We start from the raw sequence: 18109 nt of genomic DNA, 5'->3' as shown, positions 1-18109 counted from the left end.
CAAGAAAGGTCCCTTCCATTTAAGTCAATACAATCAATATAAATGTGTCCAATAGAAAAGACTGATTTAACTGATTATTATAATTGATTTTAACAAAATCAATCTTTATTTGCTCCATACCACCTACCATATGATATAATGGACAAGAAATTCAAGAGTGCCAAAAGTGCCAAGACTGGATTTATGCCTCTTGATTGTTCGCCTCCAAACACCATAACAACACCACAAGACCATTCAATGTAATCAAAAGGTCCAAAACAACAAATATTTAATTTGAGATTTTTTTTTTTTTTTTTTTACAACTGCTGATACCAAGGTCAAAAAAAACGTCAAGTTACCCTAAACAAAAAAGGTCCCTTCAAAATAACTATTATACACAAATTAAGGAAGAAAGCCCACCCCATCTTCAATTTCATAAGGTTTTCACTAACTTTAATGACAGAGACCTTTTTCTATCAGGGTAATTCACCCTTTTTTTGTTACTTTAGACCCATCTGAAAGTCTCTAAGCAGATTGCCATGAAATGTCCATCCAGGATCATAACATTTCTTATTATGGTCCTGGATCAGCGCTTATGAGCCACCAAACTACAGATCATTCACCAACCTTCGGTGTCACCCAGTGGACGTTCAGCCCAACATCAGGTCACTTTGCATCAGTGAGAATAGATAGCATCATTAAGCATCAGAAAATACATACGTGCCAAAATAAATAATGTAAACAGTCTGGTTCTGTCCAGCCTGGGGCCAGAATGAATCTCGTGTGAAAGTTTGTGTTTTAAGAATCTCCAGTTTTTCAAATCTTGACAAGATGTTAACAGTTACATCTTAAAGTTTGCATCATCAGAAGAGTTGAAATGTTTGACGGACAGATTCATTCTGGTTCCACACAAAACGTCCAGGCAGCAATATATAAAACCCGCGTTAGGGTCAAAAAATAAAGGATGCACCAATAAAAAATATCCGAATTGATACCAAAACTGGATACTGGGCAGATACTGATGGAAAAACTTGGTATATCAAAAGTTCAACAATAGAAATAGAAAAATCTTGAAACAAATCAAAAGCACGCAAAATCGCAATTATTTTTGTACAGTGAAATTAATCAAATGCTTCAGGTTCTGGTGTACATTTACATCAGATTTGATCATTTAATTATGGTCAGCTTAAATTGGTATCAGCATTTTAAGAAGTTTTATCAGTGCATCTATAATGAAATAAAGCTTTCATATGTCAAAAAAACCAGACCAAAAAGAAAATACAGTACGATGAAGCAGCAAATACACAGCATATGTGAACATCTTGGACCTTCACAGAAAGTCAAAAACAATATCTGAAAGTGAAATGCAGCAATGTTTAAGTTTGTAGAAAAAAGCTTTTGAGTAGTTGTGACTATAACAGGGAGCTACAGTGGAAAGACCCCGACACGCTGTGTGACTCAGCTGAGAGAGACGTGGTCAATCTTTTTGGCTATTGATCCAAAATGTTGGTTGTAGATCAACGCTGTGAGACACATCTATCAACTTAAGCCGCTGGTTAAGAAGTTTAGGACTGAAGATATGACCAAGAGGTCCAGAAATAACCTGATTTATTTGTGGTGGCCCACCACGACAACAACATCCGTTGCCAAATTTTGGTTTTATATTTTTGGAGCTGGACCATTGATTAGGAGCATTATTGGATATATATATATACATATACACCATCCATCCATCCATCCATTTTCTTCCGCTTATCCGGGGTCGGGTCGCGGGGGCAGCAGCCTTAGCAGGGAAGCCCAGACTTCCCTCTCCCCGGCCACTTTGTCCAGCTCTTCCGGGGGACCCCGAGGCGTTCCCAGGCCAGCTGTGAGACATAGTCTCTCCAGCGTGTCCTGGGTCTTCCCCGGGGCGTCCTGGAGGCATCCTAATTAGATGCCCGAGCCACCTCATCTGGCTCTTCTCAATGCGGAGGAGCAGCGGCTCTACTCCGAGCTCCTCCTGGATGACCGAGCTTCTCACCCTATCTCTAAGGGAGAGCCCAGCCACCCTACGGAGGAAACTCATTTCGGCCGCTTGAACCCGCGATCTTGTTCTTTCGGTCACTACCCAAAGCTCATGACCATAGGTGAGGGTAGGAACGAAGATCGACCGGTAAATCGAGAGCTTTGCCTTTCGGCTCAGCTCCCTCTTCACCAAGACAGACCGGTGCAGAGTCCGCATTACTGCAGACGCTGCACTGATCCGTCTGTCGATCTCCCGCTCCATCCTTCCCTCACTCGTGAACAAGACCCCGAGGTACTTAAACTCCTCCACTTGGGGCAGGACTTCATCCCCGATCCGGAGGGGGCACGCCACCCTTTTCCGGCTGAGAACCATGGTCTCGGATTTGGAGGTGCTGATTCTCATTCCAGCCGCTTCACACTCGGCTGCGAACCGATCCTCTCACTGGATCGGTTCGCAGCCGATGAAGCCAACAGGACCACATCATCTGCAAAGAGCAGAGACCTAATCCTGAGGTCACCAAACCGGACCCCCTCAACACCCCCTCAACACCCTGGCTGCGCCTAGAAATTCTGTCCATAAAAGTTTTGAACAGAATCGGCGATACATATACACCATTTGGTTATGTGGTTGTTACACTGCATCACACTCTCGGAGTGCAGAGCATACTCTGGGACAGACGGAGCAGCAGAACACCAGGCGCAGAAAAGCAAAACCTGACTGTGTATTGCACTGTGTTGAAAAGTTTGTTTTCACTCGCCTTTCTAGCAGCTGTTTCTCTCAGCTCTGATACAACCAACTGATCAATTCTTGATCAGTGAATTAAGTATGAACTGTCATTTGCGTTAACATTCATTGCCCAATCTAAACTGCTACAACCAACATTTTATCACATGTATCTCACAGTGTGACTTACGGTGAAGCTGTCCGCTCGCTCGCTGTCGTAACACAGCGTGATGGGGCTTTAAGGGATGCACCAGAAGTAAGACAGTAATCTGTATTCAAGTCCATTATATTATATATTTGTCCAGTAAACCTAAACTTCCACATGGTTCTAGTCAAAGTGAAACATTCGATTTTAATCAGATTAAATCCTTCATTCTGTTCTCGGAGCTGCTTCGGAGGAAAAATGTAAGGACACATCAAGTGCAAAATCCGAAGCATCACACTAAGATTTTTGGCATCTGATTAACAGTAAGGCAGTAATCTGAGGATTGACGTCTCTGACTGAAAGCGGAGTTCAGTTTCACATCATCAAGAGTTTTGTAACAAGAAATGGCAGGAAAGTTTCCCACTAAATCACAGACCACAGCCTCTGTCTTCAGCACCTGATTTAACTGAGTTTTAATTCTACAAACATTTCTCGAAGAACAGCACTGCTGCCGCTTCAGAAATCATTTGATTTGTTGAGTTAAACTTTCCAGTTTTCCAGAATTTTCCATTAGTTACCTCACTGTCTTGACTCTGACTTGAATGTCATGGAAACAAATCTGGTGAATATTTTTACCATTACGTACTTTGTTTTATATCTTTGGTGTTTCTTATCACATCTCACGCTTTTTTTCTTAGTATCTTTTTCCTTGTCTTTTTTAGGCATTTAAAATCGTAATCCAAAAACTTTGATAAGGAAAAAATATCCTTATTTAGCCTTTATGAGCAACTTAAGTCTCTTCTGCACTTGTTTATGGGCCCCATAATGCAGGAGATCTGGATTATTTTATATCGGAGGCGTTTTTGGCTTCATGTACCACTGAGCAACTTTCACAGAATTAGCTGAGCTCCGCTCCAACGCTGTATCCAGTTCTCTCAATGCATCTATGTTAATAACTACAATAAGACTTAATTATCATGTGACGAGTTGGGATGAGATCGTGTTGCTTTGTGTCGTATCTAGACTTGTATCTAAACTTTTTAACCATTTTCTCAGGCTACCAAACAGGGTAACTTTTCATGGTTAGGATGTCCTTCTCCAGTTTGTGCACGATACCATCAGAAATGTTTGTAGAACTAAAAAACAAAATGAATTTTAATCCCAGACTGTTTGCCATTAGTGCACTATTGGGTGGACTTCAGTTTAATGGCACAGAAACTCTGATTGGTCGGAAAACTACGGAGCTGGGGGCCACATGACATGGAAATCTGCGTGCAAAGACTAATAAAGTGTTTACAATCACTAAATTAAAGCACATATTAATAATCAGCTGAATAGTAAAAATACTACAACATGCAAGAAAAAGTTCAGCCCAGGAGAGGTATTTTGAGATATTTTGTGCTTCAACAGTCAAGGAGAATCGTACAAATGCATTTTGACCTCTGATTGTTTTCTATTGAGTGCATCATGCCGCACATTTGTAGTTTTTCCACTATTTTTCTGACACCAGGTGTTGTGCTTTAATTCAGCTGGAGTGACAATTAAATGCTGCATCACTTTAAAGCCTTTTTAAAACAATTATGTTTGCCTCTTTTTAATCTGAATGCCTACTGAATTCTACAAGTCAGTTTTATGATGTGCAGAAATGTATTGACCCATGCATTTTTTTATCTTTATCCACACTTTTGATGTATCAGTCAGTTTGTATAATTGTTAATGCTTTTGCTCGTGCATACATTCTGTCAATCCATGTTTTATTAATATGCATTAGTTTTTTTATTGCATTTACGAACTATTAATCTGTGGCAACTTTTTATGAATCTATACGCACTTTTTTTTATCTGCGTGAACAATTTTTAATGCACACTTAAATTTTATTAATCTGTGTGATTTTAATAAATTCCTATGTGTATTAATCTGTGTAAACGTTACATTCATTAATACATAAATTCTATTCTAATATTTTTTAATCTGTGCATCTGTTCATTAAGCTGTATGTACCTTTGATTAATCCGTGTGATTTCTATCAGTGTCTTTGCGTATTAATTTATTTGAATCCATGTCTATGTTTGATTAATCTGCACATTTTCTAATGTATGCATAATGTCTCTAATCTGATGTTACATTTTTAAATTAATGTGTACAAATTCATCTGTACATTTTCTTTATTATGTTTTTTTAGCGCTTTATTAAAAAGCAGATCGTGTTTGAAAAATATGTGCGTAACCTTTACTAATCTGTGCGGCAGATTTCCAGTAATTTTTTCTACCATATGACCCCGTGACAGGCTCCATACAAATCATAATCACTTTTTCATTTAATGTGAATGTTTCTCTCTTTTTCTGGCATCATTTTAAACTGTTACTGATGTGCTTTCTGATAACTCTGATTGGATTTAAATTGCAATGATTAACAGTTTGTTTTCTTAAAAAGCACCGAGGACAGTCGTATAGGTCCCGTCTGTGAGGAAAAAACTGGACAGCACGGTGGGACTGTAATAACTGCTGTCCTTTGATACTGAACTCATGGCTTCTGACAGCAAATTGATTTCCACCGCAGACTGCGAGTCTGACTGTGGGATGTTAATGTGATGCTTCATGGGAGTTACTGCCGCACCCACATAAAGGAGATTTAGATGATAGTGATGGTACCATTAATATCTCAAATCAACGGCACACTTTTTTCAGCACAGCAGTGAAATTACTGTTTGAAGGATTCAGCTGGTGTCATTTCATATTTTTGTTCTTGTCAACAAATGACAAAAATCCTGCTTTTCTTCGCACTATAAAGTCTCACATGTTGATTTTACTTTAAAAAAATTGAGGAAACAACAAAAATGTAAGTAAATATAACAGTTAATTTATGTTTACTTTATATCTAATTGTTAAGTTTACTTAAAATGTTGTTATATTTACTTGTAGAGTGCACGCCTAATATGCAGAGGCTATGTGTTGTTTTTAATCAACTCATCTTGCAGGATCAAGGACAAATTGTAATTTTAATTTTTCTTTCCTGTCATTTTTCTTGCTGTTCTATAAAATAAAGGCCACACAAGCCTACAAAATAAATAATGAAATTAAAAAATAGCTTGAAAGCTTTAATTAAATCAATCTTTCTAAGGTTTTAGCAGTTTCAGTAAACCAAGTTTACCGTGCGATATATATTTGTATTCCGCTGGTTGCAAACTAGTCAGTCATATTTGTATTTTCTTTAACATGTAAATAAAATCGAACTTGCACATCTTTTAAGGTCATAATTGCCGAAATCCTCTTTGTCATGATAAAGTTAAGTCAGACTAACTTGGTTTACTGAAGCTGCTAACACTTACAAAAAACTTCAAATTAATGTTTATATTCATGTTCACTTTCCTTTTTAATCGGTTTCCAAGATTATTTTAGGGAAGATCAAAATGTCAGATTTCACAGTGTGGGGACTATTTTCAGCAGCGGATTAATGCACATTTTGGTGCTGAGTGAGTGTTTCTGACAGACCTCTTCGTAGATCAGTTTTGATTTGGTTTGTTGACAATAACAAAAATATTGATTACCACCAGATTTATCTTTAATAACAGAGAAAAGCAGCACTTTTTCCTAGTTTTGTGTTTGTTTTTGCATTGTTAGCATGCTAATGTTTCCTTTTGTTTCAATTCACATAAATTCGAGCATGCCATTGTTTTTTTTTTAGCACACATTAGCCCCTGAGTTATGTTTTAGCATGCTAACAAAGTCATTAGCATGCATGTTGTTTTCTGTAAAATGTCAGCGTGTTAATGTTTGTTAGCACACTGTAGCATGATAGAAGTGTGCTAACAAAAATTAGCTTCGCTGGCTAACAGGGCTATACTGTGCATTGTCAGTGCTGGGCATTTAAGAAAGGTGATTTTTAAAAAAGAGCGCAATACATCCGTGGTCCAGTGTGTTTTTTTCTGAGCTAGAGGAAAGAATGTAAAAAGCTGGAATGGATGAGATATCTGATGACGAATCGAGCAAATCAAGCTGTAAACCACCGAGGAAGTGAAACAAAGAGGCGACTTGTGACTGCGGCTGCACTCTGACACGTGTGAGATTTTGGCGGGAAAATGTCTGGATTGTTTTATGGCACAACAGGCAGAGGGCGCTGTTCTTCAAGAGCTGAAGCAGCTTCAACTTTTCTAAAAAGCTTCTCTAAATCTTCAGTAGCAGACGGTGGAAGGAGGGAAAACTAAAAAACAAACATGTCTACCATTTCCAGGAGGGAAAGTCGGGGCGGGAAACAGCAGGGGATGATGGGAAATGTAGTTGAGGGAGTGTTCGCACTGCAGTGTCATTCGTTGATTTTACTAATACACTGATGGTTAAAATGTGACTGAGCACCTTTAACATGAAAATGTGTCCTTAAGTAAATGTATTCTGTATATCTGAGTAATACTGTATCTACGGTCCCATCAGAGTCGACGGTCGGGGATATTTACGTTTCAAAACGACGGCTGGTCCTGGAACAGCTGCTCCGTTACCTCCGCAGTGTGAATTATAATCCAGTCAGGTTCATTATCCAGGCGGTTGCTAGGCAGAAAAATGACCAGGACACAGCAAACTGCCGTCACAGCCGTCTGGGTAACTCATGACAGAGCGCTCCTTACACCGCTGCACCTGAGGGAGCGAGGAGGGATGAAAGGAGGGAGGAAAGGAAGGGACCATGAAGGAAGACAAGAAGCAAGGACGAACAGAAAGATGGAGAGATGGAAGAAAAGACAGGAGGAAGAATGAAAGACAGGACAGAAGGAAAGAAGGAGAAACGGATGGATGGAGGAAACGAAGGGAGCATGATGGAAAGATGGATGCAAGGAAGGAAAGCAGAATGAAGTAAGGACAAAAGGAATGAAGGGTGGATGGAAGGATAGGAGGAAAGAAGAAGAGAAGGAGGGAAGGATGGCAAGGAGGACGGATGGAAGGGAGGAAGGAGGGACAGAAGGTGGAAAAAAGGGATTTTTTATTTCATTTGAATTGGTTGTTTGATTTGATTCATTATTATTATTAATAATAATCATTTTTACTACTGTTTCCTGTGTTATAATGTGATGTTATGTTTTAAGACTAATGGGAATCCCCACAATTAACAAATAAAAGTGACATGAAACGATTGAAAGGAGACAGAAAGATGAGGCTGTGACTGCAGTAAAAATAATCTCATCATGTGAATCGCTCTCACATGTCCGATTATCAGCAGAAGTTTCTCTCATGAAACACACAGTTGGTTCAGTGTTGTTAGAAATCTGATATTCTGCCTTTCAGTTCCCCTTCAACGGCTCATTAGCACCATTAGCATCGACGGCATTCCTCACCAAAACCAGCAGACACAGTGAGTCAGTGTCACACGGTCTCCTGTTTATTTACACATGTAACTATGAGGATCCTTCATTTTTAATGATACCGATACCATCATCGAGACCCCTTAACGATCAAAGGCGTTATCAATACTTTTCTTAATTTGGTGAAAAGACTGGGCGACAATACATTTTTCACAGAAGTGGGTTAATTGTCACTTTCAGTCATGTTTTTAGTGATTACAAAACAAATGATTGTTGCTCATGATAGGATGTAAAAAGGTTGTAATTCCATCTCTTACTATCCATTTAATTTAGCTGAGAAAACAATTTTCTTTTTCTTAATGTTACATTTGAACACATCACAATGAAGGTTTACTTAGCTTTGCCTAATAGTCATTTTACTGAGCCGACCTTAAACACATCACAATGAAACCTTTTGCAGCCTCGTTTATTTAGCTAAGCTCTTTTCCTGACAATTTTAACTGGGATTTCACCAAGTGAACGTTTGTGCCAAATATGAAGAAATTCTCTCAACATTTTCTTTAAATAACACATGAACAAGAATGAGACGGATGCAATGTCACATTGACCTTGACCTCTGACCTTTGGCCATCAAAATCTTATCAGTTCAATGTTAAGTTCAAGTGGATGTTTGTGCCAAATTTTAGGAAATTCAAGATCGGCAAGATCGGACTTACCGGTCTGATGAGAGCCGCAGGTCACACTGTAAGACGTCCACAAACTAACGGCCATCAGGAACGTCGCTATGAACCCAAACACCTGCAAACACACACACAATCAGCTCATCGATGAATCCGAGTGAACATTTGTGTCAAATTTAAATTAATTCAGTCAAGGTGTTCTTGGGGTATTGCATTTGCAACGAATAAGACAAATGCAAGGTCATTCTGGCCTTGACCTTTGATCACCAAAATCTAATCAGTTCATCCTTAAGTCAACTTGAACATTCATGCCAAATTTGACGTAATTCCCCCAAGGTGTTCTTGAGATATTGCACTCACAAGAATGAGACAGAAGAGGTTACTTTGACTTTAACCTTTGACCTATGACCACAAAAATCTAATCAATTCCATCATGAGTCCAAAATTTGAGGAAATTCCTTCAAGGAGTTCCTGAGATATTATGTTCACCAGCGCAAAGGCATAACGAAAAACAAAATATAAAACACATTTTTCAGGGCGATATGAGGTTTTGAAGAAAGTGATTAGTCAGACAAACGATGTTATCAGCGCAGAAGTCAATGTGACTTCCTGTGAAATGAGAGGGGGGACAGACGGACAGAAGCAGGAAGGACAGAGGAAGTCCCGGAGGAATTTTAATATTTTTGCCTCAGCGTGGAGGGCGGTCACACAGAGCTCTCACTCTGACTCTGCTCTCCCAACCATAAACCAGATAATTCGATAAAAGAATGAAAACAATCCTTTGTGCAGAGCACAAAGTTTCCGGATGGAAATTACACTTAAAAAACGTTCTTTACGTGCAGCTGCTTTCCTTTAACATTTTATTTACTCTACATACTTTTATACTCTACATACATGGATCCTCTTCTAAAAGATTTCAAATGCTTACAACTGCATCATCATGAGCAAACTCCATCCACTTAAAGGGGAAATTCAGTCCAATCAGAGTTAGTAGTAAATGTAGTCCACTGAAGCAGGAAATTCTTAACTCCTCATTTTTGACCAAAAACGAGAGTTTGCAGGTGCGAAATAAGTTTCTGCATGCATTGCTCTCACTGGAGGTGCTGGTGCCGCAGTTAGAGGCAGGAAGAACCAAAGGCTGCCTCTGGATTGATGGGACTCCCTAAAAGCACAGCATTTTACCCAGATGGACATGGTTTAGCAGGACGCGGCAGGGCATGCTTCAGAGAGCACCTTTACCAACTCAGCCCATACTGAGTGCACGTTCACACGGTATCATATGACAACCTCTGTGCACGGTGACGTCGCAGCACCGCTTCATGCACGCCCGTCCTGTTCTCCTACGGTGTGTCATTACAAAGATACATCCCCAACTACTGGCCTGGCATGCACACTACAGCACTTTAGGTTGTTTATGCTGATCCTTGCACATGAGGATCGACTCATAATGTTGTCATGTAAACGTGGATTTTTTTTGTCAAATGCAAAGGAACGATTTTTTCATTTTCAGTAGGGCCGTTCTCGTCTAAACGCGGCCTAAATAATGACGTTCTGCTGCTCCATTTGTGCCCAGAGTACACACTGCGATCCGAGACTGTAGACAATGTATAAACAAACTTTATAATTATTCCAACAGTGCTCCTACTGAACAGTCCTGGTCCAAAAATATAAAATCAATAGGTGGCAGATGTTTTTATTGTAGAGGGCAGCAACAAATAAATGAATACTGCAATAAGGAAGTAACTGCTTCAAATGACTATATTTGCCGTCACCACTGGTTGGATATCCACATAAAAGGCGTCAAATTTGCACTTTTAAGAAAAATAATCCCTGGCTTCAGTTTTATCTTTTCCACTGGTGCAGTATTTTCAAACATGCCTTGGCGCTCGTGCTCACAGACCCCGGCTCAGACTCCAGAGGGACTGAGAAGTGGTCTGAGGTGAGAGGATCAGAGCAGCCGGCTGACACTGAGTCTGTCCTTCACTCTGTGAACATGAAACACAACACGCTGCATCAAACTGTAACACGACTCCTCGATATCACCGTCTCCTAATCAGCCTACAGTAAAGGAATAATCATTATTGCTTGGAAATCTTTTTATTGCCTCAGTTTTATCTATTTTATTTTTTGAAAATGTAGTTATTTAAGGAGGCTACTGTTCCTTGAATTCACTTCAGTGGTTTGAGTTCATAACACCTCTGTTGTTATGAAAACACGTGTCGCTCCCCGCTGATGAACTGGCGCTCTGCTTGACGTTACCTTTATTATCAGACTCGGGCTGTTTACGCAACAACCGTTCTTGCATGAAACGCTTCACTTTTGTTGCGGTTTGGCCTTTCGTTCACATGACAACGGCATTTTGGGAGCCTGAAAACACAAACTTTTGAAACGGGGTTCCAGCATGTTATTTTTGAAAACACCACCCCTTCTGTCGCCGTGTTAGCAGGCGATGTGCGGACCCTGTGTGAAAGGTGACGTCATAGCCGCGCTTCACGCATACGCGTCAGACAAAAAGCCACGCGCAGTAGGAGGACAACAATAACAAATGGCGAATTACTGAGCTGTGTTTTTGCTGCGGACTCTACGGACCACCGCTGTGATCAGCGAAGACGTTCGCCATCGTTTGTTTATACTCAACGCTCTGAGTAAGAACGCCTTTTTGCTCAGGCCCCTGCTCTTCTTCTGTGGTGTGTCATCACAAAGTTAGACCGCCAGTTACTGGCCTGGCAGGCATACTGCAGCGTTTGCAGTGTTTTTGCAGATTCGTGCACACAAGGATCGTTTTTCTCGTATGAATGCAGGTTGTTGTTTTTTTATTTAAAGGAAAGACTTTACGTTTTTAGTCGGGCCATTCTCATCTAAACGTGGCCTCAGAGGTGGAAGGTGTGACCATGTCCTCTGCAGATTTACCCAGGTATCCCGGGGTCTGTGTGGTTACGTACCGATGCGACCACCAGCGCTGAAACTCCTCCACTCGTCACAGCAGCAGCGATGGAGGCGATGAAGATTAGGACGGTCCCGACGGAGTAATGAAAGAACTCCTGAAACAGCAGAAATGAGATAATGTGTGTGACAGAGGGTTTAATCCCAGACACGGAGACACTGGGACACTGAGACACTGGGACACTGAGACACGGAGACACTGAGACACTGGGACACTGAGACACTGGGACACTGAGACACTGGGACACTGGGACACTGAGACACTGGGACACTGGGACACTGAGACACTGGGACACTGGGACACTGGGAGCTGACACTGGGGACACTGGGACGCTGAGACGCTGAGACGCTGGGACGCTGGGACGCTGGGACACTGAGACACTGGGACACTGGGACACTGGGACACTGGGACACTGAGACACTGGGACACTGGGACACTGAGACACTGGGACTGAGACACTGGGACACTGGGACACTGAGAGGGAAACGTCCTAATTGCTCCTCCTCATTGCTTCATTACCCACCACACAATAGTTCTCTTCTTTCAGGCCTCTAAACTCTTAATTATCCGTCTGTCTGCTGGCTGACCTAATCTGTGCGTGAGGCTGACTTTCACTGAGGTTATTCTGTCTTCTAACGGTGGATTATCAGCATACTACTGCTTTGTGCAAAGAAAACTAGCATTATCTGATTTTAAACTCTCATAGATTAGCCGTGGTATCAATCTGACTAAAATGTGAAACTTAGCTCAGTGTACAGTTGAGTGGACAGTGAGCAGAGAGGAAACTTTCAGTGCTACAAAAAACTGATAAAATTCAGAAAGTGCATCTTTATCATAAACAAATGAGATGAAGCAAACATGCAGTGTCATTGCAGAAGCTTCCTTCCTTCCTTTTTTAAGCCAAAAGACGCATTTTGCATTATTTCAATAATAGCACATCCTGTCAGAGACACTGGGGATCAGACGGTCATAAGTTACACAAGCTCAATAAAATGCAACAGTGAAACAGACTAACGTGCAGATAGACGTGTTTGATAAACCTGCTGAAGGAGGATTTCATCTCTGCAGCCTGAAAAAGTTTTCATATTTCACAGACAGCTGGAGAAATTCTTCCTGCTCACCGTCAGCGGCCAGTTGATGCAGGGCATCTTCTGCTGCAGCCTGAACAGGTGCATGAGGAAGAAGATGAGGAAGGCGATGAGGAACCACAGCGCCACCACCTCAAAGTACTGGATGGCCGCCCAGTTGGGCCAACCACGAACACAACGCACGCACACGAAGGCGACGAGCAGGGCGAGCTGGAGGAAACAAATCACAGCGTATAGCCGTTTCATCAACAATGAAATTTTAAAGTGTTTACATAAAACGCCATAAACAACGATGCAAAGTGCAAAAAAATCAATTAAAATTAACTGATTAAAAACTTTAAGAGCTGGAGAATAGAAAAAAACAAGCTAAAATACTGAGACAGGTTTTAAAACAAAAAAATAAAAGTTAGGGTGAGTGTGAGAAATTAACCTTGAAAACTGGGGAAAATGGTTTGATTTCTTTCAAAAACATGGAAAGAAAGCAATGAGCAACTTAAGAAAAATGATTTAACAAGTGACTAAAAAAAAGTCAAAAATGTACAGTAGCCTAAAAAAGGCAAAAAAGAGCTTAAAAAAGGCAAAAAAAAAACCCCTAAATAATAGCCCCCAAAAAAGGAAAGTAGAAAAAAGGTGCTTAAGAAAAACTATGTGACATAATTTCAAATAAAGTCTTATAATTATAAATATAGTTGAATGAACATTTTTGCATAGATTTTTTTATTCCAAACCTACTCATTTCTAGTTGACAACTTTTTTCCGATGTTTTCGAAAGAAACCAACCCACTGCTCAGAGTTCAAAGACTTAAAACTGAACCCAGCACAAGAAAAATGATGTTGTTTCCGGTTTTAAAGGGCTGCTTAATATTCAAATTGGTCATCAAAGCTAAACATCGCTTTAGTACTCTGAAGCCTGTAAGTCTGCTGATGGTCCACACTGTTCTCGCTGTCAGGAAACAGTTTAGCGCGCAGCCGACTGATGAGGAGAGCTGCGTCTGACATCGCTCACGTCTTACTGAGCGGGTGGCTGAATAATTTCGCTCCATCACACCATCGACAGCAGGATTTCCTGCAGAGTTTTAAGGCCGCGGTGGGTCGCCTGAAGCAAAACGCAGCAGGAAATCCTGCTGAACCATCGACGGTCAATAACCATGATCTAACTACCATCATGCATTGTCTTGTCAGGTTTTTACCGTCGACACAATGTGGGCAGGAATCGACCCAAGAATTTTTGACATTTTTATTAAGTATGATATTATCCTGTTAAGATTCAGTGAGAACGAGCAGAGGCGCTCAATAACACAGAAAAAATAGTGAACGAGGTGATTGTTTAAAGCAGCATGTGGTCATTTTGTTAATTTGTAATATATATACATATTGCATTTTATTACTTTATTTTTAACTTCTGCACTATTTTGTTCCAAGTTTTTACAAATTCAAATAATTCAAAGGTGAGTCACACCGCTCAGTCCGTCCCAGTCTGGTGTTGATTTCACAGGGAAGTATCATAAATGGGTATCTGTGCTTTTGTTGCACATGGATGAATGAATTTTACGTCCCCTTTTTGTCTCCAGAGCTAACTCAGCATGTTACATTAATGCACATTTCAGCAAATCTCTGATGCATTTCACTTATTCTTCACACTGTGAACCACTGAAGTACATACATGCTGCTGGGAGGACACTGATACTCATATTAAACTCTCAGAATTTATTTGTTAATTATGTTCTGTATTTTTTAAGTGACTAAAGTAATCAATGAATGCAGTGCAATAAAAAGTACAATATTTTCTTTTGAGTCGCAGTTTGCAATAAACTTTTAATTCAGTAATTACCTGGTGTGACTCTGATTGTACTTTCAAACACTGCACAGCATTATTTATTAGGGGTCGGCAGATTATTACCGATTATCATAGACCAATATTTAGAATTTTGCAAATGATCTGTATCAGTGTTTTAATGATCACCGATAAAATTAATTAGTTGAAAAGTGCAAAGAAAGTGTCAGCATGGGAGGAACTTCTCCTTTGCACAACTTCGGGCAGCTGTTTTTATTTATTCTTTTTTTTAAATTTTAACTTGACTTTACAAAAAAATGAAAAAGTTGCTGGGAACGTGCTGTATATGATGTTGAAACACTTTCACTTTTGATTTTCTAAAGACATTTAAACAAAGTTTGTGTTGGAGTTTGTTATATTAAAGTCAGCAAAATTTTAATTTTTATTGTAAATGCGTATCAGTTCCAAATATCGGTTATCAGTCTCATTAACTACTAATAACAGCCCTAAAAAAGATATAAATCGACCTTATTAGTCCGTTTAGCTGAAGTCCTGATGTTAGTTTGACCCTGAATGCTCCTAAAACACTGCACAGCATTATTTATGTCAGTGTCACGTGCTCAGAGTAACACTAAAACAAGGTGGTGTTACATTTTTTAAAAAATAGTTATAATCCTAACAAGCATTCACTAAAAGAGTCCATCAGAATTCAATATATTCAATATATAATATAATTAAAAATTGAAGTATTATATAATATTCAAATATATGTATATACTGTAGTTTCCTAATGTCTCCATATAAACTGCATTTTGGCCGTCGAGCTAACAGCTAACAGCTAACGGTGGTTAACACAGGTGTGCGGGATAACCCGGTAAAGTCCGGGTTCGCGGATTCTTACGATCTGTCCTATCTTCATCAGTCCCGGGATGGTCCGGGTGTAGCCCATGTTCAGTCCGCCGTCGCTGGACGTCCTGGTCGTTGTTGTCGTGGTGATGACGGTGTGCGACATGTTGACGGTAAACCGCGCCGGTAAACGACAACAACAACACGGTAAATGTGAATCTTTACACAAGTTAAACTGCCGCAGGGAGACAGCGTCGACTGCAGCCGTTAACGGGCGGACCGACTGTCGGGACGATACACCCCGTCAAGGCAGACCGGAGAAACATGACGACTTCCGGACGCACATTTCACAATAAAAGACATGGGTCGGCTGAGGTGACTCACAACAAAAATATTTAGATAAATGTATCATTTAAAAAAATATGTAGAAAGTTATTAATATTGATATAAAATAATATTAATAGTAATAATATTGTTGTTGTTATTATATATTCAGATTAACTGTATTGTTGCATCTTATAGCTTATTTGAAACATATTATTAAGTAATATTATTTAATATTGATAGAAATTATTATCATTATTATTATTGTTGTTGTTGTTGTTATTATTATTTTCTATCATTGTTAAATAATATTAACTCATAAATATTATTCTTAATATTTTCTATCAATATTGAATAATATTAACTCAAAATATGTTTTATATAGACTATAAGATGCAACAATAAAGTTAATGTTATTATAGATTTAGATTAACATTATTGTTGCATCTTATATATTTAATATAGTGAATAAAGTGAAGATAGATAGATAGATAGATAGATAATAGAGATAGATAGATAGATTCACTTTATTATGGCATCTTATATTTAAAACAGATTTTGAGGTAGGTCTGTGGAAGCCCAAAACCAATATCATTTAAAAGACAGTATTTGATGTGTATATAAAACATAAAATAAAATAATGCATAATATCCTCTATTATCAGTTAGAGGTGAAGGTAAATTGTTAACATAGAATATTAATCTGTCGTTTCACATAATGTATTCAGGAGTAAAACCACAGCTGCACAGAGACAAACTCTTCTCAGCATCTCCGCGCCTTTATTTTGAAGTGAACATCCTGTGTGATAGTGGTGGAGTGTGTGTGTGTGTGTGTGTGTGTGTGTGTGTGTGTGTGTGGTGTGTGTGTGTGTGTGTGTGTTGACGGTCGGTGTGGAGGCAGAGGTGGGGTCTCTGTCTGGAAACACTGCAGCAGTGCTGAGTCTGAAAGCTTCCAGAGCTTCAGCCAAACACACGATTGTTCTGAAACACAGAGCTGCCTTCAGGACCTTTCTCTGCACAAACACACACACACACACACACACTGAGCACACACACACACACACACACACACACACACACACTGAGCACAACAGGGAACACACTGAACACACACACCTATACACACACACACACACTGAGCACAGTAAACGGAGGCTGGACTGTTCCAGCACAGTTCAACTGAACATTTCAGCCTTGTCCTGTTGGCTTCATTATGGGATGGAGCTCTCATGGAGATTTTTAGGAGGTTTTTTTTTTTTTTTTTAGAGAAGTTTCAGATTGTTAAAATGTTATTATTATTATTATTATTATTATTATTATTATTATTATTATTATTATTATTTATTTGTTTTATTTTAAGTGTACTATTATTTTGTTGGAGTAAATCCTTATTTTTTTATTTGATTTTATTATTACTTTCTTTATTTTATTTTATTTTAGAAATGAAAATATTTGTGAAATGCCAACATCTTTCCTCACTGCTTACATGTTATATTAAATTATAGAGCATTTAGCTCAGTTGAGCCTCACAGAGGCTGCACGTGTATCTGGCAGCACTGTGCACTGACTGAAAGAGGTTAACCTTTGAAACCTGGCTCGATTTCTTTAGAAAGCATGGGAAGAGGGCAATGAACAACTTCACAAGGAATAGCCAAAAACTTTAAAGAAATTAGTAAAAAGTTAGGTTATTATAAAGAGTTTTGACAGGATGCATTTTGTGTTTACGCTCAAACGGAGTGATTAAATCTGAGCGCTGATCTGTTGGGATCACACAGAAACACAGTGAGTCACAGAGCCGAGCGGCTGAAGAGCTGCTGAATTTTTGACTAAAATGCTCTCAGAGTCATGAATAATTTAAGGTGCAGCCTCCGTAACAGAAGAGGAGGAAGAGGACAAAATGAGCAACTGCAGCATAAATACCCGAACTGTTACGACCTCGTCCCGTCCATTCAGAGGCTGATACACAGTCAGGGCCTCATGGGAAATGTAGTTATTGGATGATAGCCATGTTTTTGTTTTGTCAGTTCTGACAAAAATGAATAAAAAATACTCATATTTAGCATAAATTTCCATTTGCCTCCCACTATTAGTCTGTATAAGTAATGGACGAGGCCATTGTGACATTGGTTTGTGGACATTTTAGGCCTCGAGTTCGATATTGTGGCCGTCGCCATATTGGTGTTTTTTTTTGGTAAAATTTGCATCAGAGCATGGTGCACCTCCTATAAGCTTGATTTTACCCCCCGAAATCTTACACACTGTTTCTTTAAAAGTTCCAAACCGTCATGGAGCAGCAGAGATGTAATGAGCGGCTG

At 39.5% G+C, this 18109-nt stretch overlaps 1 protein-coding gene across 1 annotated transcript; it reads right to left on the bottom strand.

The window, feature by feature from the left end:
- Positions 1-6231: 6231 nt before the first annotated feature.
- cmtm7 (CKLF-like MARVEL transmembrane domain containing 7) lies at positions 6232-15737 on the bottom strand. Its single transcript, XM_042490125.1, has 5 exons — positions 15527-15737; positions 12885-13061; positions 11762-11860; positions 8856-8937; positions 6232-7480 (listed from the first exon to the last, which is right to left on the bottom strand). The coding sequence occupies exons 1-5, from the start codon at positions 15635-15637 to the stop codon at positions 7467-7469; spliced, it is 483 nt and encodes a 160-aa protein (XP_042346059.1). The 5' UTR covers positions 15638-15737; the 3' UTR covers positions 6232-7466.
- Between the last annotated feature and the right edge of the window lie 2372 nt (positions 15738-18109).

Source organism: Plectropomus leopardus, chromosome 7 (genome assembly GCF_008729295.1).
Source record: "Plectropomus leopardus isolate mb chromosome 7, YSFRI_Pleo_2.0, whole genome shotgun sequence".
Lineage (NCBI taxonomy): Eukaryota > Metazoa > Chordata > Actinopteri > Perciformes > Serranidae > Plectropomus > Plectropomus leopardus.
This window is presented reverse-complemented; position numbering and strand designations above follow the sequence as displayed.